Below are 27,465 nucleotides of genomic sequence, written 5' to 3'. Positions count from 1 at the left end.
TTATGTTCTGAGTTTTGCTTCACCTTATTGTTTTTCCCTTGCAGGATGTTTTAGATTAAGTTGTCTATATGGTTATCTTCTAGTATGTAATATGATTGTGTGGTACTAAAAAATGTATTCTATTTGATTTTTTTTTTTTTTTTTTTTTTTTTGAGGGGGAGGAAGGTGTCAAATTAACGTAATTTATTGATTATTTTCTTAAATCAGCCTTGTACTTTGTTTTAAGTGTTCAGCAGCTGTATTTTTATTTACGTTAACATAACGTTCAGTGGTTTTGCTCAGTGATTCCTCCTCTTGTTGTGAATTACCTAACTATCGTGTTAACGATTGTTTTTATTTTGTTTTCGAGTCGGAATGGAGTAACTGTAGCGCGGTGAGTGGAGGCCGGCCTAAGAAAATTCGGGCCTGACTAAGCTTTTGGACGCACGCTCTTTTCTCAGCAGCCTTCTGGAGATTAATCTTAAGCCCTTCTAGAGGAGATTACTGCGACGGACCTTCCCTTGGAAGTGGTTTTGCGTAGATGTGCTGAGCCATCCATCTACGGCGTATGTGCATTTTTGGAGTTAGATCACGGCTGTGATTTCGCAGGTGTTAGTCACTTGCGACCCCTGTACTCCTGTTTCCCGCCTGAGGATTTGGTGGAAGACGTGGTTGTCGCTGTCCCGCCACGTAGGAGGCGTTACGCCAACCACTGTCCTGTGTTGTCCATGTCCAACTGCTGGTCCAGAAGAGCTTAGGGCTCGTGAGGAGGCATGTAGGGAGGCAATTGCCAGGTAAGAGGTGATTATCCTGTGTTGTAACTCGGGATTGAACTCAGACCCCTGTGTCTACCTGGTCAGTTTGTGAGCTCCCTCTATAGCTGCTGGGCGGTTGAAGTGACCTCCGTGAACTCCTGTGCACTTCGTTGTACGTGAGTATTTACGTATTCAAGTATCAATCATATTTGTGTTTATATATATATTATATATATATAATATATTATATCTATATATATATGTGTGTGTGTGTGTGTGTGTGTGTGTGTGTGTGTGTGTTATATTGAGTTGTCGGTATGTGGTATTTTTGCCCCTCAGAATGTTTATTTGAATTAGTTTTTAAGTTTAGAACTGCCACGGTTAGGTAGGAGATTTAAGGTTTTCCTAACTTTATTTCCTCTGATCTTCCTTCCTTCTTATAGTTGTAGGCTAGTGGTTTCATTATTGGGCCCGTGTTGTTATTATTTGAGCCTTTGGCACACTGTCCTTTCTTTACTCAGAGTTCAGGAGTCCTTGTGAGCCCTGTCTTGACGTCGTGCATTGGAGGTGATATTCATGATATAAACTCACATGTTACAACTTAACTTTATTGTACCGAGCGGGGTTACAGCGACAACAACATACACCGATATCTGGCGGTGGCATTAGGAATCATGGAACTGTTGGTGGCGTTCTCAACAACACAATTATCATAATTACTGAATAATTATTAATAATATAACATCTTTTCTTCTTTTAAAATTAAATTTATTTGGATGGATTATCAGTTAGAATATTACACTGAATTTACTTTGATAGGTTACTGGTTAGGACTATAATCAGCTCTAAAAGTTATTAACATTCAAAACATTGTACACTATTATAATGGATATGTGGTTGTACCAGTTCAAAACTAAAATATTCATTCTTGGTATAAAATTAAACATGCCATTCAAGAACATACACGCCAAATCGATACGCTTCATAATCATAACATTTATAAGACAAAGAAATTACGTACATCATCAATACATTTCATAATCAGAATACTTAGAGGGTAATTTATTTTTGGTTGACCTTGTTTGTCTGTCACTTTCAACTTTATTTTCCACTTTGACAGGAGTTTCAATTTCATTACCAATAAGGTCAATAGTTACTGGTTCATTTACCTTGGGCATATGCACATCACTTGGGGTTTGTTTCAACTGAACTCTATTCCTTCTAAATAGCTTACCTTCACTTTCAATTAGATAAGACCTTTCATCTAATCGTTCTACAACTTTTCCTTTTTCCCAGACCTTTTTGCCCAAAACATAAGGTTTAAGACATACATTATCTCCTTCATGCAAAATACTTAAATCTTTAGCATTTTTATCAAAATAGAATTTACTCTTGGTATTTTTTATTTTCTTCTTTACCTTAGCCAACTCTAAATTTACATTTTGATTTTCAAGTAACTTGGATAACATTGGTAATTTGGTACGTGTTCTCCTACCTAGGCTATACTGTGATGGGCTGGCGTCTTTATCACTAGTAGGAGTATTCCTATGGTCCAAAATGGCTAGATAGGGATCTTTATTACTTTCAATAGCTGTTCTAATTAAACGTCTAGATGTTTTCACTGCAGATTCGACCATACCATTAGATTGGGCATGTGTAGGGCTACTTGTCCTATGCTCGAAATCATAATCAGTTGCAAACTGTTTGAAATTCTCATTTACAAATTGGGGTCCATTATCACTAATCAATACACAGGGCAATCCATACCTAGCAAAATGAGATTTAAGTTTTCTAATCACTGTACTGGCTAATGTGTTTTCTAAGTAGTCAATTTCCCAAAAATTGCTGAAGTAATCAACAGTTATAAGATAATTATGCTTTCCAATTCTCATTAGATAAACTCCAACCTTTTGCCATGGCCGATCAGCAATTTCATGATCAATTAGTTTCCTTTTGTTGAGCACAAGGGAATTTATTACAAATTTCACATGATAAGATGAATTGCTTTATATCAGAGTTCATTCCTGGCCAATAGATACATTCTCTGGCTCTCCATAGACAGCCCTCAATTCCTATATGTGCTGAATGATTGACCTGCATTATCTTATGCCTGAGGTTTAATGGAATGACTATTCTATTACTCTTAAAAATTAACCCGTCTTGAACTGAGTACTCATCCTTGGTATGACTGTAGGCTTTGACTACATTAGGTATCTCATCATTTCCTTCTGGCCAACCTTTTAAGATTAATGATTTTAAAATTTGCAAAGTCTCATCCTGGTCTGTTTCATATTTAATTTCGTCAAGACGCTCTTTTCTTACTGGCAAATAATCAAGCATGTTAACTTGCTCAAATTCACTTTCTTTATAATTATCTAATGGCAAATAAGATCTCGAGAGTGCATCAGCCACATACATTTCCTTACCTTTTTTATGTGTGATTTCAACATCGTACTGTAGAATGTTAAGCAACATTCCCTGCAGTCGCTTGGGAGCATTACACAAGGGTTTCAAAACAATACTAGCAATAGGTTTGTGATCACACTCAACAATTATTTTACAACCATAGACATACTCATGAAATTTTCTAAGACTAAAAACAATAGCAAGTGTTTCCTTTTCAATTTGTGCGTACCTTTTTTCGGTTTCTGATAAAGCACGGCTAGCAAAAGCAATTGGTTTACCACACTGTAACAATACTGAACCTAGTCCATTTTGCGAAGCGTCACACTGTATGACAAGGTCTAAGTTTGGGTCATAGTACTGCAGTATTGGAGCATTAGTGATTAGCCTTTTTGACTCAATGAAAGCTTTTTCTTGTTTTTCTGTCCAATTCCATTCGGTATTTTGATGAGTTAATTTTCTTATTGGTTCTAACACCTCAGATAAATTAAGAAAGAATTTACTTAAGTAATTAACCATACCTGTAAACTCTTTAACACCAGTTACATCAGTAGTTGGTTTCATATTCAGGATAGCTTCCACCTTTTTAGGGTCCGGCATGAGACCTTTACTTGTGATTTTATGACCTAAGAAAGCGATTTCAGATTTTCTTAATACGGCCTTAGACTTATTAAGTTTTATACCCTTAGCCTGGCACCTTTCCAAAAATTTGATTATCTCACTATCATGGTCTTTAACAGCTTCCTCATACGTTTCACCTACACCATAAATTATAACATCGTCAGCAATACATATAACACCGTCAAGATTCTCAAGATTCAAGAGTAACTCTTTTTGGAAAATCTCACCACTAACATTTAAACCAAATGGTAGTCTGAGCCACCTGTAGCGACCAAAAGGGGTTTGAAAAGTGGTTAAAAAACTAGATTTTTCATCAAGAACACAATGCCAATACCCATTGGCCAAATCAAAAAATGAAAAAACCTTTATCTTCGACATTTGGGGTAGAATATCATCAATTACAGGGATAGGATGATGTTCCCTTTTCAGAGACTTGTTTAAAGCTTGTAGATCAATACAAATTCTTAAATCCTTATTTTTCTTTTCAGCTACAACCATCCGACTCACCCAGTCAGTAGGTTGGTCAACTTTAGCTATTATTTTATGTTTCTCCATTTCATTTATTTTCTTACATACTCTGTTTTTAAGGTTAATTGGAACTCTGCATTTAGGAATCACTACTGGTTCTGCATTTTTGTCAATGGTTAGTCTAACCACATTTTGGAATGTACCCACACCAGTATTAAATACATTGTCATATTTATAAAGTACATCTTTAGTTGTAGAAATATTTTCATAATTAACTGTAATAAGTCCCATATGCTCTGATGTTTTTTTACTTAATAATGGAGTGTATTTACAATCAACAACCAAAAATTCAAGGTTATATTTCTTCCAATTATTGCAATTTTTAATTACTAACCTGCACTTTCCCTTAGGCCTAACTGTGTCTAAAGTCCACACTTCTAGGGTAGTGTCACAAGGCTTTAAATTGACATTAGGAATTAAATATTGAGGAATTACATTTACGCTAGCTCCACAATCTACTTAAAATTTGATTACTTTACCATTAACTTCAAAATCAGCTTCAATTAGCTTATCCTTTTTACTAGACACTTTAAGCTAATATTTACATTCAGATTCATGTGAACTACTCACATCAAAGTCATTGTCATTACCTGATACATAATTTATTTTCCTACTTTTACATTTAACAGCAACATTTCTTACCATGAGCTGGACACTTTTCCTTACGCCATTCATGTTTTTCCCCACAAAATTTGCAAGGGCGCTACTTACTTGTAGGAATACTGGGTCTACTGGACTTAGGCCTACCTTCATTATTTACATGCCTAGGCCTACCATCATGGTCTGCGTCGTGTCTGCTACCAGTAGTCTTCTCCCTTCTAGGCTTTTCTCTCACTTTGGCCACACTGTCATTGATCTGGCGAGGAGTAGACTTGATGACGTCCATCTGCCTTTTGCTTGCTTGAAAGGCCACACACAAATTCAATGTCTTCTCAAGGGTAGGGTCTTCAACTTCAAATAACTTCTGACGAAGTTTGTCCTCAGTCCATCAAAACACCACTTGGTCCCTCAGCTGCTTGTCTCGTTGGTTACCATAGTTGCAGTCCTTCACAAGAATTTTCAATCTGGTAACATAAGCTTCCAATGTTTCGTTTGTTTCCTGCATAGATCTTCGAAACTCGTACCTTGCTACAAGTTCATTCTTGCGCGGAGAAAAATAGACGTCAAATTTCGCCAAAACATCCTTCAACACATTGGCTGGATTAGGGTCACCAGTTGCTGGGACTGGAAATTCGAAAGAGTTGTAAATCTATTGAAGCTCTTCACCTCCAATGTAAAAAAGTAGGGTCACCTTAGTCTCTTCAGGTTTATTGTCCTTCTCAGAAGCAAGTAAATAAATCTCAAACCATTGCTTAAAAGACTTCCATTCACGTTCGTTGTCGGCCCCTAGGCTAGCAGTGAATTTTACTGGGGCTACAAGACCTTCCGTATTTGTTCCATGTATTTTGTATATTTACTGTTAAGTTTTCTCATGGCTGATTTAGTGTTAAGTGTACTTTATTATTAAATATTGTTAATTTTATTCTGGTGTTTGAGTACACATTCCTCTTACCCTGTGTACTTTCCTACCGCCTACGATCCCTGTGGTTATTTAAGTATAAAGAACCTGTATTACGGCCAAAGGGGTCGTAACACAAGGGGATATGTCTGGTTGCTTTGATTGACACTGAGTGCAGTGTAAATGTTCTTTTTAAGAATGGATGCAAGAAGTTGTGAAGTGAGTGTGAAATTAAGAATTGTAAAGGGGAGGTACAAGGAATAGGGACTTTAGGTATGCCTGTAGTGGGGATGATATGTGAGAAAATAGAAATTGACAGGGTAGTAATGGATGAGAGTGATTTTTGTGTGGTTGAAGGGACAAATGATAAGTACGATATGTTGCTGGGGTATAAGTTCTTGAAGAGATGTATGGTGGTGGTCCATCTGAGTACAAATATGATTGAGTTGCGTACGAAAGGGAATGTACATGGAGAGCTGTATTTGGATAAGGATGGAAAAGTAGACAGTAAGTTATGGAAAGGAGGGCCATTGGTTGCAAAAGAGAGGGTGAAAGTGCCACGTGAGGTCGGAGAAGTTGTTAGTGTGAAGGTTGCGTGGCCGGATAGCCTCAGAATTGCCAATGGTGACAAGTGTGAATACATTGTTGAGGGGTGGATGTGAACAAGTTGGTAAGAGCAAGTGTGAACGTATATGACAGGGTTCTGGATATGGGAATCCTCCGGTATTTGTAGCTTCATTGCCGAGTGTTAGAAAAAAGCGAGTGCGGGGTATACATGAAGGTGATTGCGTGGGGTTGTTGTTGTATACATTAGTGAATGCGGACGACGAAAGATATGTTAAGGTACGGCAGGTGATGACAGGTAGTGTGAAAGAAGGTCATGATTGGAAGTATGATGAGTTGAAAGAAAGAGTTTAGGTGGATGAAAATATTAGTGACAACGAAAGGGAACGGTTGATACAGATGTTGTGGGATAGGTGGGGTACATTGAGTCATAGTGACAAGGGTTTTAGGGGATCTAAGCTTCCAGAATTCAAGATAGTTTTGGAAGACGATACCCCCATATATCAACGCCATGACACTTTTCCCCACCTATTACCAGAGATGTGAGGAACTTGAGAGAATGGAAGTGATCGAGAAGAATGAGACCGCCTGGAATAGTCCCATAGTCCCAGTACATAAGCCAGATGGAAGTCTGAGAATGTATAAGATGCATGGGATGAGAGTATTCACGAAGTTGGATTTGGTGAGGGGCTATTACCAGATGCCTCTTGAGGAGGGGAGCAGGCCTGTTACAGCTTTCTCAAGTGGCAGTTATCATTATCAATCTAAGTGATTGAGTTTTGGTCTGGCTAACGCACCTGCTGCCTTCCAAAGGGCAATGAATGTAGTTTTGGTCGGTTTTGATAGGAAGAAGGTGACTGTGTTTGTAGATGATATTTTGATTGCTAGTGAGACTGTTGAAGAGAATATGAAACTGCTTGAAAGGGTGTTAGAACACTTGGGAGAGGTTGGAGTGAAAGTGAAGCTTAAGAAATACACGTAGTTGGCTGGGGAGGTGGAATATCTTGGTCATGGGGTGAGTGCAAGTGGCATAAGGAAGAGTGAAAAGTTCGTGTGAAAGGTAAAGGAATTTCCGCATCTCCAGACTGTGTGTGAGTTAAAGGGTTTTTTGGGTCTGATTGAGTTTGGGAGGAAGTTTATCAGGGATTGTTTGGGTATAAGGAAACCGTTAACTGAATGGACAGGGAAGAAAAATTGTGTGAAGCTGAAGTGGGATGAGCGAATGATGGAAGCATTTGAGAGATTGAAAGAGGAGGCTTCTAGAGATGTTACCTTGGCTTTCCCAGACTATAGTGAAGAAGCGAGTAAGCTTGAGCTGTATGCTGATGCAAGTAAGTTTAGTATGGGAGTATGTTTAGTGCAAATGCAAGAGGTGAATGGGGAAGATCAAGTGAGAGTAATTGCGTATGTGAGTAAAGTTTTCATAAAGCGGAGCGGAAGTATTCAGTGGTTGTGAAGGAGTTTGCAGCGATAAGGTTTTGTGTGAAAAATATTTTTGTATGGGGTGAAGTTTGTTATAAGGACAGAAGAAAGAGAGTGTGAATACTAGGATTGTAAGGACAATAGAAGAATTGAGTGAGTTTGATTTTAAGTTAGAGTATATACAAGGGAGTAAAAATGTAATTGCTGATGCAATGTCAAGAATGCATGGTGAGGGGCACAATCCTGTGAGGAGTGACTGGGACCCAGATAGAGTGCCTGAGGGGTTAGTTGTAAAAGAGAGATTTGGGGGAGATGACAGAGTTTGGAGTTTGTTAATGTTTATTTTTTGGCATTAAGAGATTTGGAGAATAAGAGTTTGGTTGAGAGTGTAGATGAGCTGCGTGCAAAATTGATGAGTGAAGTACAGAAGGAAAGGGCGTATACAGAGGAGCAAGGTATGGAAGAAGAGATGATGTTGGTGCAATTGTTTTTTAGCGGTAGCAGAGTTGTCTAGAATAAAAGTGGTTTTGTATTATGGATGGAACAGACCGGTTGAGTACTGAAGGAGGTTGAATGCAAATAGTGAGCATGGAGTTTTGAGGATTTAGTGTTGTGAAAATGGTTGTAATTGGTTGGTTAGAAAAGGGGATTATGAAAGGGATTTGACTCTGAAGTACGAAAGAGGGAAGGTAACTGAGGATGAATGTGGTGAGGACAATTGTGATGTGAGTAACCAGCTGAGTGTGTGCATGCATAGGACGCAAGGGAAAATGGTGATGTTTGTTGGAGTAAATGACAGTGAGTATTGTAGGTTGATTGATACAGGGGTGCAAGTTTCCTTAGTAAGTGAACTTGAGAGGTGCGATTGGGAAGTGAAAAGACAGTCTACAAGTGTGAGAATACATGGGTTGGGGCAAGGAAGCGTTTTGGTATGGGAGGAGGTACAGTTGAAGGTTAAGTTAGGGGGTTTGAAAGTAATGCATAACTTTATAGTTATGGGAGAGAATATGCCAGCCTGTTTTTTGATAGGAATAGATTTTTTGAGGATGCATGATCTAACTATAGATATAGGAAATGGAATTCTTATAAAAGGGGGTAGGAAAATAACTAGGATCCAAGATAATGGTGTGTTCATAGTGAATTTTGTGGGTATGATTGATATTGCTACAAGTGAGAATGATTTGTTGAGTGAGGAGGAGGTTGAACAAATGCAGGATAAGTGCTTGGAGATCAGTATGTTGCGACAATGTATTTTGGCAGGTGTGTGTGTGGAAGATTGGCCCTATGAGTTAGGTGTGTATAAGAAGGTTGCTAAGCTGGCTGTAGTGCATAAATATATATTTTTTTTTCATTAGGAGGGGATGTGTGGTGAAGTGTACGTGCCAGTGTTTTCTGTTGATTCAGCTGTGAGTATGTCTGTTGGTGCATGACCGTTTTGGGCATATAGGGAAGAATAAGTAGTGGGAATGTATGAGAGAGATATTGTATGCGCCTGGATTGAGCAAAATTTGTACAGATGTGGCTGTTACATGAGAGGACTGTCAGAAGGGAAAATATCAGTGTGCGTGCGAGTCTGCCCGTGTTACAATTGCAGATGAAAGAGCTGTTTGAGTTGTTCGTAATTGATTGTGTTTCGTTGCCGAGGACTGCAAGAGGACACGTGGGAATGATTGTGGGGGTGGATCACATGAGTAAATTTGCTTACGTGGTCCCCATCAAGGATAAACAGAGTGAAACTGCTGCGTGAAAGGTGGGTCAAGTGATGTTGCCAACGTTTGTGTGTAAGCCTGCAAGAATGTTGAGCAATAATGGACCTGAGTTTGTGGGGTGGGAGTTTGAAGAAATGTTGAAAGAGTTGGGTATTGTGTATATGTATACCACTCTGTATATGCCCAGTGCGAATGGTTTGCCTGAAATGACTGTGAGAATGATGACGGAGATTTTACGAATGATGAGTAAATGTGACAACAATTGGGATAAGTATGTAGGGCGTGCAGTGTGGGTATACAACTCCACACTGCAGAAGAGTATAGGTATGTCTCCGTCCAAGTATGAGTTAAATTTTTAAGAGATTATTAGGCCGTGATTGGGCTTGTCTGAGAGTGATAAGGATTTGTGGAAGAAAGCAGGTGAGAGGTTTGAAAGTTTTAAGGTTGGAGATAAAGTACTGAGAGAGGAAGAATGAATGTGAATAAGGTAAGGGAGAAATTTGAGGGGCCGTATGAGATTTTGGAAGTGGGACCGAGTGGATTGAGTTATGCTTTGGGGAAACTGCGAGTAGATGGAAGTATGGATGAAGTAAAGGCACACTATAGTCAGCTGTGTAGGTGGAGAGATATGCCACAGTATGTTTGGGGGAATGCAATGAGTGAATGGTTGTAAGTGAATCAGTATGAGCCGAGTGTCAATGAACAAATGGGTCTGGAAGATCGGCAGTTGGTGTTGGTTGAGTATGGAAGTAAGCGAAAGAGTGTAAGGAAAGGGAGAAGCGTGAACTGCATGATAAGGGTGTTAGAGTTGGAGTACAAACTTGATAAGGCATGTAATGTGGATGACTTTGAGGGAATGAATAATACATGTAGCGTGTGTGGGTTTGAATTAACGGGTGAGTGAGATTTCAGTGGGCAGGGAACTGAGTAGTAGGGAAGTAATTGATAGTATGGATGAAGCTTTGCAATGGTTTGACAGAAGTATGGATGAACTGAGTGGTTTAGTAGCAGAAATAGGGGAGATTATTGGTACCAGAGCTAGAAGATGTCGATGGCATAGTGAATGAGATTTGGGAGGATGGTACTGAGAGAGATAATGGGAGTTTGAATGAAAGTGGTTTGGAAGAAGCGAGTACTGATGTAAATGAGAGATTGTATGAGGGTCCTCAGACGAGATCCAGAGGGCCTGCCTCCGAGCATCCTTGGGTGTTGCGAAAGGCGATTTAGTGTGGATGTTGCAGTGTAAGGAGACGTCAAATGTAATGGAGGAGGTATTATGGAGGGATGATCTGTTTGTTTCATTTGACAATGTCTCCGAGGGTAGAGAGAGAGTAAGTTTTGTGGTTGGTATTGCTGTTAAGATCCTGTAGAATGTGTTTATGTTTTTGGTTGTCTGTAAAAGTGAGAGAGAGGTTGTAATTGGTGGATGGATGGTTAATGATTGTATTGGCTGTTGGCGAGTTCTGGATTGTCTGCTGGTGTGGTTGGGGTTAGTCGTTATGATCAGAGTTCTAGGAAGTTGGGCAGTCTTGGATCAGAGCCTGTGATAGTCAGTAGTGTCAGCAGTGGTCTGTGAAGAGTATTGAAGGCATTGATGGTCAGTTATATTGTGAGTTTTTTTAGTTATTGTTGATTTTGTATGTTTGAAGGTTTATGTGTCTGGGTTAAATTTTTTGTGCTTGTGAGTTTCTGTTATGTATGAACTGTTGTAGTTGTATGTTCCAGAAGTTGTTAGGGGCTGTGTTTGTATTAACTTGTCGTGTTTTTTATGTTGTTAGTGATTGTTTGTGTGTTGTGTGTTTGTAGTCCTTGGTTGTTTGTTGGTGCATTGTGTTACGATGGCCGTATCCAGTAGACAGTGCAGCTCCTCGCCCTGAGTGTGTCAAGTATATGGTGAGTACAAGTGTTTCAAGAGTTTTTGTTTTTTTTTAGCTTGTGATCCCAGCACAGAGTTCGCAGATGAACCCAACCGCCCTTCAGAAGTAATTCACTCATTAACTACCCATACACCATTCATGCTCTCTCTCTCTCTCTCTCTCTCTCTCTCTCTCTCTCTCTCTCTCTCTCTCTCTCTCTCTCTCTCTCTCAAAACAAAAAACCACAGACACATACCTTCCCCATACTATCTTAACAAAAACAAATAAACACAAAACACAACATAGCAACACAAAACATCCAAACCCTTCCTATTGCCTCCAACAAAGACAAACAACCTAACGAGACAACAACCAAAACAACCAGCCACTCTCACCTTCTCTCCCTCCCTCTCTCTCTCTCTCTTACAAGCGACCCTTGAGAACGTTGTCAAATGCAACCACTACATCACTCCTCCATATCCCCTTTAAGAAGTCTCATCACATGACTTCTAAAGGTCTGCTTCCTCGAACTGAGGAGGCAGTTGGGTCTTACGCTGGCTCACCCATTCCTTCGGGAACAGGAACTGTCACTCTGTCCCCAGGGCCTATCGTGTCGAGAGCTGTAGAAGTGCAAACCTCGGTTCGTACTTCTGCTGCTAGTCCTAGAGGTTCTGCCCCTAAGACTAGTTCCGTGTCGGGCGCTCATTCGTGAGTTTCGCCGAGTGCACATAAATCTACAGATTCGTGTATATCCAGAGTCGGTGATGCTGAGTCCACTCACCGTCACAACTGAGACACGGAGTGGAAGAAAGGGGCGAGTCGCTCAGGTGACTCAAGCCTTGCCAGTGATTGCTTCTGTGGTGATATCTTGTTTCCCAGGGTTGACATGACCGTCCTGTGGGACAGTGCAGGTAATGACACCGGTAGGGGGTCCCCCATTCAGTCCTCTCGAGAGGTTTCGGCCTCAACAATGACTTGGACGCATCAGAGGATGGTACTGGCCCTCTCCAGTCAGGTGGACGCTCAACTCTACCCAGACGATGGTCACGTTCACATGACTGATTGGTCTCAGTAGCAGTGAGTGTTTTGCCTGCCGTGCGAGAGTTTCGTAACCCTCCTCGGAAAAGTATTTCTCCAGACAATAATGCTTTCCTAGACTCGCATCGTGGCCATCACCACAGGTTGATGGCTGCCCGTGATTCGCTTCTCCTGCTAGTTCTGCTAGCAAGGTGAGCGAGAGCATCCAGTCTTCCTCACCTATTCCCTCTACTTCCTATGGCTACACCGGGAAGGGTGAGGTGAATAGCAGGGATCCTGCAGAGTGCTCTCCATAGGATTCAGCATTGGGGGACTACGTTCCTGGAGGGATCTTAGGGTCCTACTGGACGTACGCCCACATCACTGAGGAAGGATCTTATGTCAAATCTGAAGACTATGTCTCCCTGACTTTTTCTGTCCTTTGGATGGATTTCAATTCACAATCCCCTATGAGTTCTTGCCTTTTTGGAGCCTTGAGTGTATATTTTGTTGAATTGTACTTGCATTCCAGTCTTGAATGCTTGCATTGAGAACTGGTTTTTATGCCCTTTCCTCCTCGATTTTTATGGCAGTTGAGGAGAGGACCCACCCCAATGATTGTTTGATGAAATTTTGGGGTCTCACCGAGCGCTTAAATTATTTAGAATTTCTAGCACTCTCCGAGTGTTTTGGTCTTCTCGTGCAAGATGAGAATTCCTGATAATTGTTACTACAATACCCGGGAATCTTGCTGAATGCTTGAATTCCTTGGAATTTCTGGCATGCTCAGAGTGTTATGGTTTTCTATAATTTCCAAACATTTGGTGAGACAGACATCCCTGGTGACTGTTATTTAAAAAATCAGGAGTCTCATTAAGCCATTAAAATCCTTGGAATTTCTGGTGTTCACTGAGTGATTTGGTTTTCTGTGGTTTCCAAACACTTAGGCAACAGGCATTCCTGATAAGTATTATAATAATTGGGAGTCTCGCCGAGCGCCTGGATCCCTTGGTTTCATTGGTGCTCGCCGAGTACTTGGCTTCATCATATTACCAAGTGCCAGGGCAAGACAAGGCTCGCCTGATTATTGTCTTATAAGAGTCAGGTTTTTCTCGCCAAGCATTAGAATTCTTACAAATTCTAATGCTCGCCAAGCACTCACTATTATGAGTGCTTGGATGGCAAGATGAGTCTGTACCAGTACAGATGAGTTAGCTCCTCAGTCTGGTTTGGAGTTATGCAGAGCTTGGAACGGCATGCAACACCTTCTGGGTTAATGGTGAAGTACTGTCCTTGTGTATTGGACCTTAGGGTCCATACACGTAGGACAGCAGACACAGAATCCCTCTTTATTCTTCTTCTCTTAGCTTTGGCCTCAAAGGCGAACAGTTAATTGGGAAGAAGTGATAGTTCTTCATTGCCGATTATCACTCATAATTATGTAGAGGTGATCTGCTCAGCTCACTCGACTCGGCTCAACCAGACAGCTCTGCCAAGCTGAGTGTTCAGCTCTAACGAACGAACTCTCCGCTCTTGATTAGTGCGGTTCCTTGCTATGACATACCACCATCCCTTCCCATATTGCAAAAGTTTTCACGGGGTCATCGTCTTTCGTCTTCGTCATCTGATGCCTCCTAACCTTCCTCTTCAAAGGGTTCCATGTCCTAAGAAGAGGAAGGCATTCTCCGCCCCTTAAGAAGTCTCGCCTCGAGACTTCTAAGGGTCTACATCCTTTTCCTGGGGAGGAAGTAATTGTCTGTCTCTTTGGCTCACCTGCTCCTTCCGGAGCAGGAACCTGGATGCTAGCTACAAAATATAGTGTCTCAGGAGCCCCAGGAATTGGAACCCAGGTTTGTTCTCCTGTCTCTGGTTCCAAGGACACTTCTCATGGAACCGGAGCTGCATTGGATATACTCGTGTACAGGTCTCTCCGAGTGTACAACTCCCAACAGGGATCGTACATTCTTCAGGTGCCAAGATTGATGTCGCTGTTCCTCGGGACAAGGCATCTGAAGGAGATAGGAGATAGGGGTCCTCTGTGTAGTCCTCTTCGTGAGGTTCGATCACAGAGAAGATAGATGTGTAGCCAGATGTGGCAAGTTCTTGCCAGCTTTTACTGCATTTAAACCTGGTCAACTTTTGCTTGCATTCACGCGGAGGAAATGGTTGGTTGGCAAGGAAGCTCGAGTTGCCGATTGCTCAGAACGTATCACTCAATATCTCACCTTTTGGCTCACCAATAGAAAAGGGGGAATTTGATGTATCTTGTAGTATTTATATGGGTAAAAGGATTGTAAGAGCTAAACTAGTCATTCATGATGACGTAGATATGCCTATTTGCAATGTAGGTTTGAGTAATGTAAGTCGGTTCTTGAGAGACAAGGGGTACGAGATGGCGGATTCAGAAATGAAGGGAGATGTATCACGACACGTTAATTTACTAATAGGGACTGATTATTTTCATTTTTTCGTTGTTTCCATGAAGAAAATTGAGGGAATTAGTCTATTCACTACCCATAATGGGGTTGCGCCCTATGGGAGGGTACCTCATTTGGGCCTTGCAGGGGATAGACACGTTGACTGTCCGAACACTGCTTGTTTGTGGGATAGCTGAATCTGCTACAGACATAGATGGCATTAGTGTTGCCTTACATGAGCAATTTACAGGAACGGAACCCGAGTTAGGGTGGAGGATGAAGCAGAACATAACCAAAACAGACAAAGGGTGCAGAACGAAAACACCCCTACATAGGTCCGAGTGCAAGGATAATTTGTCTTGCATTGCCATTGCACAGTTAAACTTGATGAGCAGACAGACTAAAGTCAACCCTGAATGTGCTACAACCTACCAGATAGTCCCTCAGACTGATTTGGAAATGAGAAACATAGGAGTAACTCATGTTCAGTTTGTTTAAGGGAGAAAATAAATATGCCATGTCTGACATGTGGGGGGAGATTTTACTTCAACAGGAGTGTGATGCGAAGCTACAGTTTATCCCAACTCGCTGCAATCCTGTTGACCTGCAGCCCTGAGTACCTACCTTTCTACATCAAAAGGGCCAGGCTGAACGAACCTTGGTTGCTGCTGCTCTGAAAGAGATGCGTGAAGAAGGAACTCTGACTCTGCCTGCCGAAATGTGGAATCTAAGGGGGGCTAATGTCAATTTTGTTACATTGAAAAGAATCACGAATATTGTGCTGAGATTCGAATGCTGCCAGGCAGATCCATTTCTAAAGTTACTGTACACGGAACAATAGCACCACTCTCCTACATTGTGTGACCAATTAGAAAATGGTGTGTGAGTGCCTGCGCGCATCAGTAACTTTATACAGCAGTTAAATTTAGTAATCTGAGATGGAATTGTGTATACTAGGAGTAGGTTGCCAAACATGATTAATACTAAGAATGAATTGTTGTTGTTGCCTTCAAAAGGTCATTTAGTTGCTTAATATCTTAAACACCTCCACAAAACCCACATGCATTGTGGTGTGAATGTATTAATCCCCCTCTTCCAGCAGGAATGTTGGAGCCAGGGATTCAGGGCCATGGCCAAGCGAGTGGGGAGGAAGTGCAGAGCCTGTATTGTGGCCTTCAGGCCTCTTCTCAAATGACTGCCCCCTCCTCCCCTCCTGACTGATAGAACAATCATGACATGTCCCTTCAATAAGGTCGGAGTGGACCACATCGGCCCCGTAAGTATTGAGGGGGGTTAGAATACCTTCTAATTATCACTTGTCTAGCCATCTGTGTGGTGTATCTGGATTACTGCAATGGGCTGGATGCTGACGCCTTCATACTGCTGTTGAGGAGGTTCACTGCCACCCACGGAGCGCCATCCATGGTCTACAGCGACAATGCCATGACCTTCCATGCGGCAAGCAGTTTCTTGAGGGAGGTCTATAAAGAAGACATAATCCATATGTTCATCCAAAAGAAAGGAATTAAGTGGATATTTCATACTCCCAGGTCACCCTGGAAAGGAGGCTTTTTTGAAAGGTTAGTAGTAGTGTTCACTGAAGAACAGCTTTGCACCCTTATCCTCTAATGTACGCAGATGATACAAGGGAGGATGAAGTCCTTACACCCTTGCACCTTGTACGAGGCGATGTGATCTGTCTACTGCCACCAGTGGTCCCACATGAAGATATGCATCAACTTTGACCACTAGGCAACTGCAACACCAATATTGTCGCCTTATAGAAACCCTTCAACATTTCAAACGTTACTGGAAAGAGGCTTACCTGGGATCGCTTCAAGAACAGCAAGACTTCCGAGAAGGCCCACCGACTGTGTTACGTGAAGGAGACATCGTGTTGATCAAAGTTGATAGTGGAAGCACAGCCAATGGCCCCTGGGTAAGATCATTGCAGTATACCCTGATGAGAGAGGGGTGATGAGATCCGTAAAGGTGCTCTTCGAGGGCAAGGAACACCTCCGAGCTGTAGAACACATCGTCCCACTGAAGATCAGTGCTCATGACAATGAACAGGAGGAAGCAGAGAGCCAGGACGAGGATGGTTATGCCGCTGAGAGAAATGAGTGGAACCAGGTTGAGAATGATGTGGAAAGTGTACATGACAGACCGAAAGACTTGAGATGAAGGAACAGTAAATGGTTTAGACACCAGACAAAAAAGAAAGGCTGTGATTGAACAGAAGGAAAATGTAGGAGTGGCTGAAAGACAAAGTAGTGTAGTGATTAGCGTAACAAATTAGAGGCGAACTGTGAAAGAGTGGAAGTTGAGAAGGGATCTGAAGGTGTTAGGGTAGTAGTAAGTATTGATGTTACGTCTTACAAGATCAGCAATGGCAGTCTGCAGACGTCTTCAACAAAGTGAACAGTGTATACTTGCAACAATTTGTAATTTCTCTATGTCCAGATGTAACTCATGTGTGTGCTACCTGGGGTTAAAGGTCAACCCTAACGAGGCTCCGGAAGGAGCATTATGCAACTAGCTTTTTGTGACTTGATGCTATGCATGAGTATGAACGAATACGAGTACCCAAGTATCAAGAGAATCTCTTGATTACAGTGACTTGTATTCTTCCTCTAAAGAGAGTTTTGCTCATCCCAAGCATGATAATTGTTACTCATTGTTACTGATGTTATTTAGTAGAATGCTCCAGGAGGAGACCTGATTCAATTACTACTTCACTAACAGGGTTGAATATATGCATTTATGTTGTATTGAGATTACATGGCTATTACATTTGGAATTGCGATTTGATTGTGTTATTTGGTTGATATCGCTTGCAGACTCGATTACCATTGTGATGATATTGATTATTGCTTGAATTGCCTTGGATTGCTGATTGCATTGATTTCCATGTTCCTATTGATTATTGCTTGTATTGCTTTTGCATTGCTGATTGCATCGATTTCCATGTTCATATTGATTATTGCTTGTATTGCTTTTGCATTCCTGATTGCATTGATTTCCATGTTCATATTGATTATTGCTTGTATTGCCTTTGCACTGCTGACTGCATTGATTTCCATTATTGCTTGTATTTCAATTGTTGACATTAGTGTTGAGTCGAGTGATCGCTCAGTAGGGAAATTGTGTTTGTTGTCGAGAGCTAGACACATATACTTGGGCCCCTTCCTTCTTTGGGAGGTAGAGGATGTCGTGAAAAAATGTGAGCACCATTTTTCCTTGACTGGAGTCTGTCTTGGCGCCAAAACATAATTCCACATAACCCAGTTGGCAGCAAAAATGCTATGGTTCTCCGCTGAAATGTAAAGTTTCAAGCCTTTTTATTGAATCATCTCTGCAGGGATATTGAGAACGTTTTGTCACATTTTGTTAATTTGATTTTGAAATTAACATAAGGGAATCACGATGACAAAAGAGAATTGTAAAATATGATTTAATGACTAACTGGTCAGGGAACAACCAACCTACGCAGGCTTGCAACTTCCTTCCCGCAAGATTTTGCCCTCCACCATGAGGTGGTTGTGAGTTGGTCTATTTTATCATTTCATAGTTATTGGGATTCTTTCAGTAATAGCATTAGAGTTTTTCTCAATCTCAGTGCCCATGAGATGAAGTGTGGTAAGGAATTAGTTGTTAATTTCTAGTCTTTCCTTAGTGACCTAATGGTCATGTGTTGACTGACCTTACCTTACAGACCTTACAGTTCGTTCGGGTTGCCCCAGGTCCCTCAGTGTGAGGCACCTCTAATGTCTACCAGAGAGTTGCTAGTACATCTTCCAGTATATTTTGCATCTTCCAATCTTGGATGGTCTGGGATGCAGTTTAGATATTTGTCGAGCTTATTCTTAAACACATCTACGCTCACTCCTGATATATTCTTCAGATGAGCTGGCAACGCATTGAATAGACGCTGCATTATCGATGCTGGTGCGTAGTGGATTAATGTCCTGTGTGCTTTCCTTATTTTTCCTGGTATAGTTTTGGGCACTATTAATCTACCTCTGCTTGCTCTTTCTGATATTTTTAGTTCCATGATGTTTTCTGCTATTCCTTCTATCTGTTTCCATGCCTGAATTATCATGTAGCGTTCTCTTCTCCTTTCTAGACTATATAATTTTAAGGATTGTAGTCTTTCCCAGTAGTCAAGGTCCTTAACTTCTTCTATTCTAGCTGTAAAGGACCTTTGTACACTCTCTATTTGTGCAATATCCTTTTGATAGTGTGGGTACCATATCATATTGCAATATTCAAGTGGACTGCGAACATATGTTTTATAAAGCATAATCATGTGTTCAGCTTTTCTTGTTTTCAAGTGCCGTAACAACATTCCCATTTTTGCTTTACATTTTGCCGACAGAATTGCTATTTGATCATTGCATAACATGTTCCTATTCATCATCACGCCAAGGTCTTTAACTGCTTCCTTATTTGTGATTGTCTCATTATTAGGTCCCCTATATGCATATAGCTTTCCTTCTCTGTCTCCATAATTTATTGATTCAAATTTATCAGAGTTAAATACCATCATATTTACCTCTGCCCAATCATATACTTTGTTAAGGTCTCTTTGTAGAGCGTTCCTATCTTCATCACATGTAATTTCTCTACTTATTCTTGTGTCATCAGCGAAACTACTCACTACCGAATCCTTAACATTACTGTCTATGTCTTCAATCATAATAACAAACAGTATTGCAGCTAACACCGTACCTTTATGGCGCACACCGGATATTACCTTGGCTTCATCCGATTTCTCATCGTTTGCAATAACTATCTGTTTTCTGTTGTGTAAAAATTCTTTTAACCATCTTCCTACTTTATCCACGATATTGTGTTTTCTAGTTTTCTTCGCTAATATATTATGGTCTACCTTGTCAAAAGCTTTTGCAAAGTCTAGATAAACCACATCTGTTTCATTTCCGCTTTTCATATTTTTGAATATGTTCTCATAGTGGACTAACAGTTGGGTTTGTGTACTTTTTCCGGGTACGAAACCATGTTGTCCTATATTAAACAAGTTATTTTTTATTAAATGTTTCATAATATTTTTCTTCATTACCTTTCATACACTTTCATAATATGTGATGTTAGACTCACAGGCCTATAATTACTTGCCTCTAGTCTTGATCCACTTTTGAAAGTAGGGGTGATATATGCTAATTTGTGCTCATCATAAATCTTGCCTGTATCTACACTTTGTCTTAATAATATTGCAAGTGGCTTTGCGATAGAATGAACTACTTTCTTTAACAAAATAGCAGGAACTCCATCAGGCCCTGCTGCAGCTCCATTTTTAATTTCATTAATTGCCTGCACAATATCAGCTTCATTAATTTCTATGTCAGCTAAATATTCACTATTTTCGTCCCTTACTTCTATATCATTATCTTCATTATCTATTCTAGGGGTGAATTCTCTCTTATATCGTTCTGCCAGTATGTTGCAAATTTCCTTTTTTTCATTCGTTAATCTCCCTTCAATTCTTAGAGGGCCTATTTCTATTCTTCTTTTATTCATCTTTTTTGTGTATGAGTATAATAGTTTGGGGTTTTTCTTGATATTTATTAGGGTTTTTTCTTCCAAGTCCCGTTTTCATTTTCTTTTGATTGTATAATCTTTTGTTCTGCATTTCTATCTTACTTTTTAGTTCTATAACTTTCCATGCATTTTTTCTTTTTCTTTTGCAAGACCTTTTTTCCACTTTCTGATTTTCTGGAACAAGATCCTTCTGTCTCTTGGTATGCATGACTGATGTTTACTTTTCTTCTTCGGTATATATTTATCCACTATTTTCTCTAATATTTTATATAATATCTCCGTATTTACCCTTATGTCATACTTACCGAAAATGTTATCCCAATCTTTGTTTAATTCTTCATTTATATCTGACCATTTTATATTTTTACTGTAGAAGTTGTATTTTCCATATCCTTCCCACTTTTTCATTTCTTGCTTATCTCTGTTTTCACTTGCTTTGGAATGGACTGTTAATTCTATGACATTATGGTCTGAATACTCGCATTATAAACTATTATTTCTTTAACATAATTCATCTCGTTCACAAATACTAGGTCTAAAGTATTTTCCTTTCTTGTTGGCAGGTGATTTATTTGTTGAATGTTGTATTCTAGTAGCATATCTAATAGCTTTTCGAATTGCCTCTTATCTTCTGCACTACTATTACTCTCTTTTTTATATGTATAAGTACAACCACAATCTCCTATTCGTTCTTTCCAGTCTACGAAAGGAAAGTTGAAGTCTCCAGATAGGAGAATAGTCCAGTCCTTGTGATTTCTACATATATCATCCAATTTTTCTATTATTAAGTCAAACTCTTTAGTATTAGGAGGTCTATATATTACTATGTTCATTAATTTTTCAGTTTCAAATTCTACCGCTATTAGTTCACATTCTGAGTTACTATATTTCTCATATATTTTTCCTTGGTTTTGTCTTTCCCATATATTGCGGTTCCCCCTTGATTCCTATTTTTTCTATCTGATCTATAAGTTTGGAACCCTTTTATTTGATCATCATTACCAGTCTCTTGGGAATACCAGGTTTCACTTATATTCATTATATCTATTTTCTTTTCAATTTGGGTTAGTTCTTCTAAGTACTCTATTTTTCTTTTTGAGTTACTCGTAACTAAACCCTGCGCATTCATCACTATGATGGTTTGCGTGTTTTCTCCTTCATTCAATATTGGTAGTAATAAGGATTTTCCCATGTCTCTTTCCTGTTCTGGTATGTTGTTCTTTTTTTCATTTCCAGAAATTCTGACATTAAAAAATCCAACTTTTCCATAATATTTGATCTTCCTTCATCATAATTATTCATTTTGTGTCTGAATCTGTAACTGTATCAGGGCGGGAAAGGCCCCATTGTAAAGTTCATTGTTATTTAGTCTATATCCATGAGAGTAGGATTTATTTTTTTATAATAAATTTGTGAAAAAAAAAAACTCTATCAAACCTCATTCCACTATCCTTGTGTATGGGCTATGGGCTGAGCCCTAACCTTTCAGGTAGGCCTATACACCATCAATACCTGGTGAGTCCGGTGAATTGCGTCAACGAATAATTTGCGACTGCGTGCCACCATTGTAAAGGGTGGAGAGAGCCTTGTTATGGCACCAGTGAAGCAGAAACGTAATAACACCAAAAAAGGCCGTCAGTGCTTCTCCATTAACTGTACAAACTACAAAAACAGATTCTGTAAACAAGTAAGTTTAGTTTTTACATGGTTTTTAGTCAGTATTGCTTGATTGTGGGCATTTACTTTGATTTACGCTATTATCGCGTAGGCAGACTCCACAGTCAGGCATTGCAGGGTAGAAGCATTTGCCAAAAATGCAATAAATTTGTTCTCCAAGGGGCAGTAATATTCAGCGTTAGGAGTTCACCTTTTGTACATTTAGCATAAAATTGTCTACAAATTCTGTAATTTAGTGTTCCTCAGGCTGGTCAACGCCTCTCCAGCATTATAACAGTAAACCCAATAATAGGAGTTGGAATTACAATAAGTTTTCTTTGACTGTTGAAGTTTTACTTAGGTTGTGTTTAAGCTGCCTGTATGTTGCAAAATGATTTGTAGGCCGAAAAAACTAATCTAACCCTTCTGAGATGTACTCTGTTACCGCTAATGAATTTATTTTTATAGATTACCTGTTCTTTGAGGAATTACAGATGATGATGATTTTGATCATACGGAGAAGATGGCTATTAATCGAAACATCTATTAGTATCAACATCAAGGCGAATGGAACACTTGTTTTGGGGTATACTTTATTCTTTCATAAGGTAACTTGAACTACAAGAATGTGTAGACAACTTTGTGAGGACCAGAGTGTAAGACAGGTAGCTGGGTACTGATAATTTATTACAGACAAACTGGGTTGACATAGACAGGTGCGGACGGATAAGTAGTACCAACTCACACTGATAGCAGAAATGGCTCTGAGACAGTAGATTTGTGTTTTCTTACACACACACATTTAATGAATTACATGAGTTATACATTGGCGGAAAGGCCACGGAACGCTGTATAGAATGGTTAAAGGAACAACGTGGCTTGCTGATGAGATGCAATAAGAATATAGAAAGTGTTGTCCTTACAAATACTTCCTCTCCCCCCCCAAAACAATGATTATGGAATAATGATTGGATAAAAAAAACCTTGGAGGCAGGTGGTGACCCTGTGTCCTTGTGACACTTGTGGGGCGTTATCAAATGCAGAGTCCTTCAGCGTTGCTGGCTGACATGATACCTCCCCTGGTGGTTGCCTTGGGGGGTTTTACTGTCGACTGAGGTACTGATAATTTATTGCAGACAAACTGGGTTGACATAGACATGTGCGGACGGATAAGTAGTACGATTCACACTGAGAGCAGAAATGTGGAGGGAGCTGCGCTGTGTGCGGTGGCGATGCAGGATGGGTCGTGGGGACCCCCAGGTGCGGCGGCAGCGTAGGTTGGGTTGAGGAAGTCCTCAGGACGGCAGTGACGTCTGGCGGGCAGAACAGAACCACAGGTGAGGCAGCAGGTTGAGGACGCCCACAGGTAGCGGTGTCGGCAGGCAGAGGAAGCCCACAGGTGCGGTAGCGGTGTCGGTGGGCCAAGGAGGACTACAGGCGACAGTGTCGGAAGGGTGAGCAGGCCCACATGTGTGGCAGTGATGCCAGGCAGGCTGAGCAAGCCCCAGGAGCGACAGCAGCGTTGGGAGTGGGTTGAGGAGGTCCACAAGCAGCGACGTTGCGGGGGCCGAGCAGGCCCACAAGCAGTGACGTTGCGGGGGCCGAGCAGGCCCACAAGCAGTGACGTTGTGGGGGCCGAGCAGACCCACATGTGCGGCAGCGATGTTGGGTGGTAAAGCAGGACCCTGGGTGCAGCAGCAGAGTTGGGAGGTTGCCTGGGGATTCACAGATGCGGCAATGGCACTGGGGGAAGAACCAAGCAGGCCCACAGGTTCGGTTGGTCGAGAGATATCTGGCATCCCCCAGTTGAGGCAAAGGAGGCCGTGACGTTGGATGGATGTTTCTGGACTGCCGCCTGATTTCGTGTTGGCTGACCAGCACCCAGCTACCCATCCGTTAATGGTGTCAGTGTCATCCTCAGAATGGGGCTTTCAGAGACCTAAACTGTGACACCGAATTGAGTCCACTAAAGGTTCTCTGAAGGTGAGCGGCCATAATTAGTCTGTTAAAGGCTTTGCCTAAACCACTGTGTCACCGACTCCGGGAACAGATTAACTGGGTTGACTTAGACAGGTGCAGACGGATAAGTGTAGTGATCCCTTGTTTATTCCAGTTAATGGCGACTGGAACCCCCAGCAATAGGTGAAAATCCACGAAGTAGGATTGGGCACCCTAGGAATTTCCGTATATGTGTGTGGGTGGGCACTAGAATGTTTAAAATATGTATATTTATACTTTATATATATATTTTACTTAAATCCATTTAATTATAAAACCTTAATATTATACATTCACTCACCCACATATATTTTACTTAAATCTATTTAATTATAAAACCTTAATATTATACATTCACTCTCTCTCTCTGTCTTTCTCTCTCATACGATACGTATTATGGTGTTCTACACTCACCAATGACAGAAGTATCTTGAGACTTGACTCCAGTAATGACGACGACGACAATGACAATGACGACGATGACAATGACGATGACGATGACAGAACTGTGCAGTTCAATGAATGTGATGATGAATGATGATGATGACGGTGTTACTGCACAGGTATAATGAGGCCTTTAAATCAGTTCGGGAAGGGCCTCATCGTCAGATATCGGCGCTGGATCGTCAACCTTTGCTTCTGAGAGAGGCAAAGTAGATGGTGGTGGCAGAGAAGAGGTTCCCACTCCACTCATAGAGGCTTCAAGTTCACTCGGAGGGTCTTCTGCTGGAGGCGCTGATGGTGTAGCTGGGGTTTTTACCTTGGAGAACATGGTGATGGGTAGTTGCTGTCGTTGTTTTTTCTTTTGCTGCAAAATGCCTTTGTACAAGGGCATAACCCCGTCAACACGGTTGCTAAACTCGACAGCTCATATTATCGTCGATGTCTTGTGCAAATCGTTGCATTGCCCTTGCCATGTTGCACAATTGTTGCAGGTTCTCCAGGGTAAGGCCACACTCTTCAATTTCTTCATCTTGCTCTTCTTTGCTTTCTTCTTCACTTGCAGACTTCGTCATCTCAAGGAGATCTTCATCTGTCAGTGGATTCGAGTGGGCATTGATAAGGCCTTTGATGTCTTCTTCCATCATGTCAATGAATCCTTCATCCCTGATGATGTGAGCCAGCCTCACCGCCTTCTCCACCGCCGAGTGATGAACTTCGTCAGGAGGCCCACCATCTTGGAACGAGTGTAGAGTGCCTTAAAGGCATGAATGACACCTTGATCCATCAGCTGAATCAGAGATGTGGTGTTAGGGGGCAGAAACTCAATCTGAACCCCATCATATTGCAAGTCTGTTGCATGGCCTCCTGCACAGTCCATCAAGAGAAGGACCTTAAAAGGGAGGCCCTTCTGAGCCAGATACAGCTTCACCTGGGGAATGAATAAATGGAGGAACCATTCGAGGGTTAGGCCTTTCGTTATCCAGGCCTTAGAGTTATGCATCCAATACACTGGGAGCAGAGCCTTATTTTTGTTTTTTAAGGCCCGTGGATTTTTGGCCTTATAAGTAAGGCCTGGCTTAAGCATAAAGCCTGCAGCATTGCCACACATGATGAGAGTGACATGGTTCTTGTGGGCCTTGAAGCCTGGCCTCTTCACTTCATCCTTGAAGAGGAATGTACAAGAAGGCATCCTCTTCCAAAAGAGGTCTGTCTCGTCCATGTTAAAAACTTGCTCAAGGAGGTAGCCGCCAACTGATGAGCTTAGGAAACTCATCCTCCACGTAACGACGAGCAGCAGCGGTGTCAGCAGAGGCAGCCTCACCATACAAAGGCACACTTTTGAGGCCGTATCTCTTTTGAAATTTATTGAACCAGCCTTTGCTGGCTGTAAAGCCTTGCCCTCGAGGAGGCGAATCACTCGTGGCAGAGCTAGTACTGGCTTGAGGTTCGCCAGGATCATCTTCAGTGGCTTCTTCACCATCTCCTTTGTTGTTATCATCAGGCAAGGTTTGATCATAGAGAGATTTGACCTTTGTCCTGGTCATATTAGTGGCCAAACTCACATTTTTTTTCCTGTAATCAGCAACCCACAAGGCTAATGCAGCTTCCATTTTCACAATTCTCTTATTACACGGAGTTACCACATGTTTTGCTTCTTTATTGTAGCTTATTGCAGCAGTTTTGGGGATGTTAACTCCGTCTTTTTTTATGTAATACACTGCCGAGTCATTCACTCCATAATGGCATGCCACCGCGGCATAACTTCTGCCCTGTTTTAACATATCTAAAAGTTTGACCTTTTCACTGACGGTCATCATCTTCCTCTTCCTCTTGGGTTCGCTAGAGGAATCTTTTGCAGGGACATTGTAAGGGCTTAACGAAAAGTTAATTTCGAACACAACACTAAGATACGCGAGACACAGTTGACAGCATGAACGAGAGTGGTGCGATACAACAAGAGAAGAAGCTGGGAGAGGATGCGATGATGCGCAGCCAATCAGCTCACAGTATACATCCACTCTTGATCTCATTTGTCGATCTCTTCTGGGAACAAATCACGTGCCTTGTCTGAGTGCCCGTGGGTATGTACAAAGCCTCTGAGAGAGCTTCTCTCTTTGTCTGGCATCCTAGGAAACCATTTCTCTCGCGCATCACGATGAAACAACGCTACTTTCCGCAATACGGCTGCCAATGTGGCAGTATTTTCTAATTTTAATTTTTCGATTAATATTTTTGAAAAATCAGCGATGCACTGAGGCCGCGAAACTTGAACCCCAAAGTGGCGAGGGATTACTGTAATACCGACTCGCACCGAGAGCAAAAATGACTCTGAGACAGTAGATTTGTGTTTTCTTACAGATACATTTAAAGATAATAAGATATACAAATAATGGAATTACATCAGTTATACATCGGTGGAAAGGCCATGGAACACTCTATAGAATGGTTAAAGGAACAACGTGACTTGATGATGAGATGCAATGAAAATATAGAAAAAGCATTGTCCTTACAACCTCATTTGCTTTCTGGCCAGAAATTGTTAATTTAGAGATATGAATGCTAAGTGTAAAGTAAAGAAACATAACACACCTAGGCCTAGGAACAAAGTATTGGCCTTGACAAAGGAGTGGTTAAGAAATATATCAGAAATAATTTATTTGTTTGAAAATCCAAATATTCCACTAACATATATAAAATAAATGTTCCCATGATAATTTCATTGTTGGTACTCATTGTAGACCTACAGATGTTACACAAGATGTTTCTTGTTGCACCGTCACTGCAATTGTCGCAAATGTTATTGCGACTGTTTTCAGGTTGGTGCCAGATGGAGGGAGGCTTGACAGCCCTACCTTAAGGGACAGGTTCCAGCCCGTGCACAAAGACAACTCGAATGGTAAACACAGAGGATTTTAGCAATTTTATTACAAAACTAGAATTTACTAACATCAACAGAGAAACAAAGTAGTGATGCATGAATTTAGGTGGCACAGCACCCCGAATTTACATGAATTTAACGTGGTCAAGCAATCACTAAAA

The 27,465-nt window shown here is 41.0% G+C and overlaps 3 protein-coding genes across 3 annotated transcripts; 2 read left to right on the top strand and 1 right to left on the bottom strand.

Moving 5' to 3' along the window:
• Positions 1-1,759: 1,759 nt before the first annotated feature.
• LOC135199653 (uncharacterized protein K02A2.6-like) lies at positions 1,760-2,626 on the bottom strand. Its single transcript, XM_064227811.1, has one exon. The coding sequence runs from the start codon at positions 2,624-2,626 to the stop codon at positions 1,760-1,762; it is 867 nt and encodes a 288-aa protein (XP_064083881.1).
• A 3,433-nt stretch (positions 2,627-6,059) lies between these two features.
• LOC135199652 (uncharacterized) lies at positions 6,060-7,120 on the top strand. Its single transcript, XM_064227810.1, has 2 exons — positions 6,060-6,362; positions 6,887-7,120. Exons 1-2 carry the CDS (start codon positions 6,060-6,062, stop codon positions 7,118-7,120), a joined length of 537 nt encoding a protein of 178 aa, XP_064083880.1.
• Positions 7,121-7,165: 45 nt separating this feature from the next.
• On the top strand, positions 7,166-24,520 carry LOC135199651 (unconventional prefoldin RPB5 interactor 1-like). Its single transcript, XM_064227809.1, has 5 exons — positions 7,166-7,294; positions 7,433-7,679; positions 8,130-8,244; positions 9,667-9,819; positions 24,406-24,520. Exons 1-5 carry the CDS (start codon positions 7,166-7,168, stop codon positions 24,518-24,520), a joined length of 759 nt encoding a protein of 252 aa, XP_064083879.1.
• The last annotated feature ends 2,945 nt before the right edge of the window (positions 24,521-27,465 follow it).

This window comes from Macrobrachium nipponense, chromosome 26, assembly GCF_015104395.2.
Source record: "Macrobrachium nipponense isolate FS-2020 chromosome 26, ASM1510439v2, whole genome shotgun sequence".
Lineage (NCBI taxonomy): Eukaryota > Metazoa > Arthropoda > Malacostraca > Decapoda > Palaemonidae > Macrobrachium > Macrobrachium nipponense.
The sequence above is the reverse complement of the archived record's forward strand: the minus strand, read 5'-3'. Positions and strand labels throughout refer to the sequence as shown.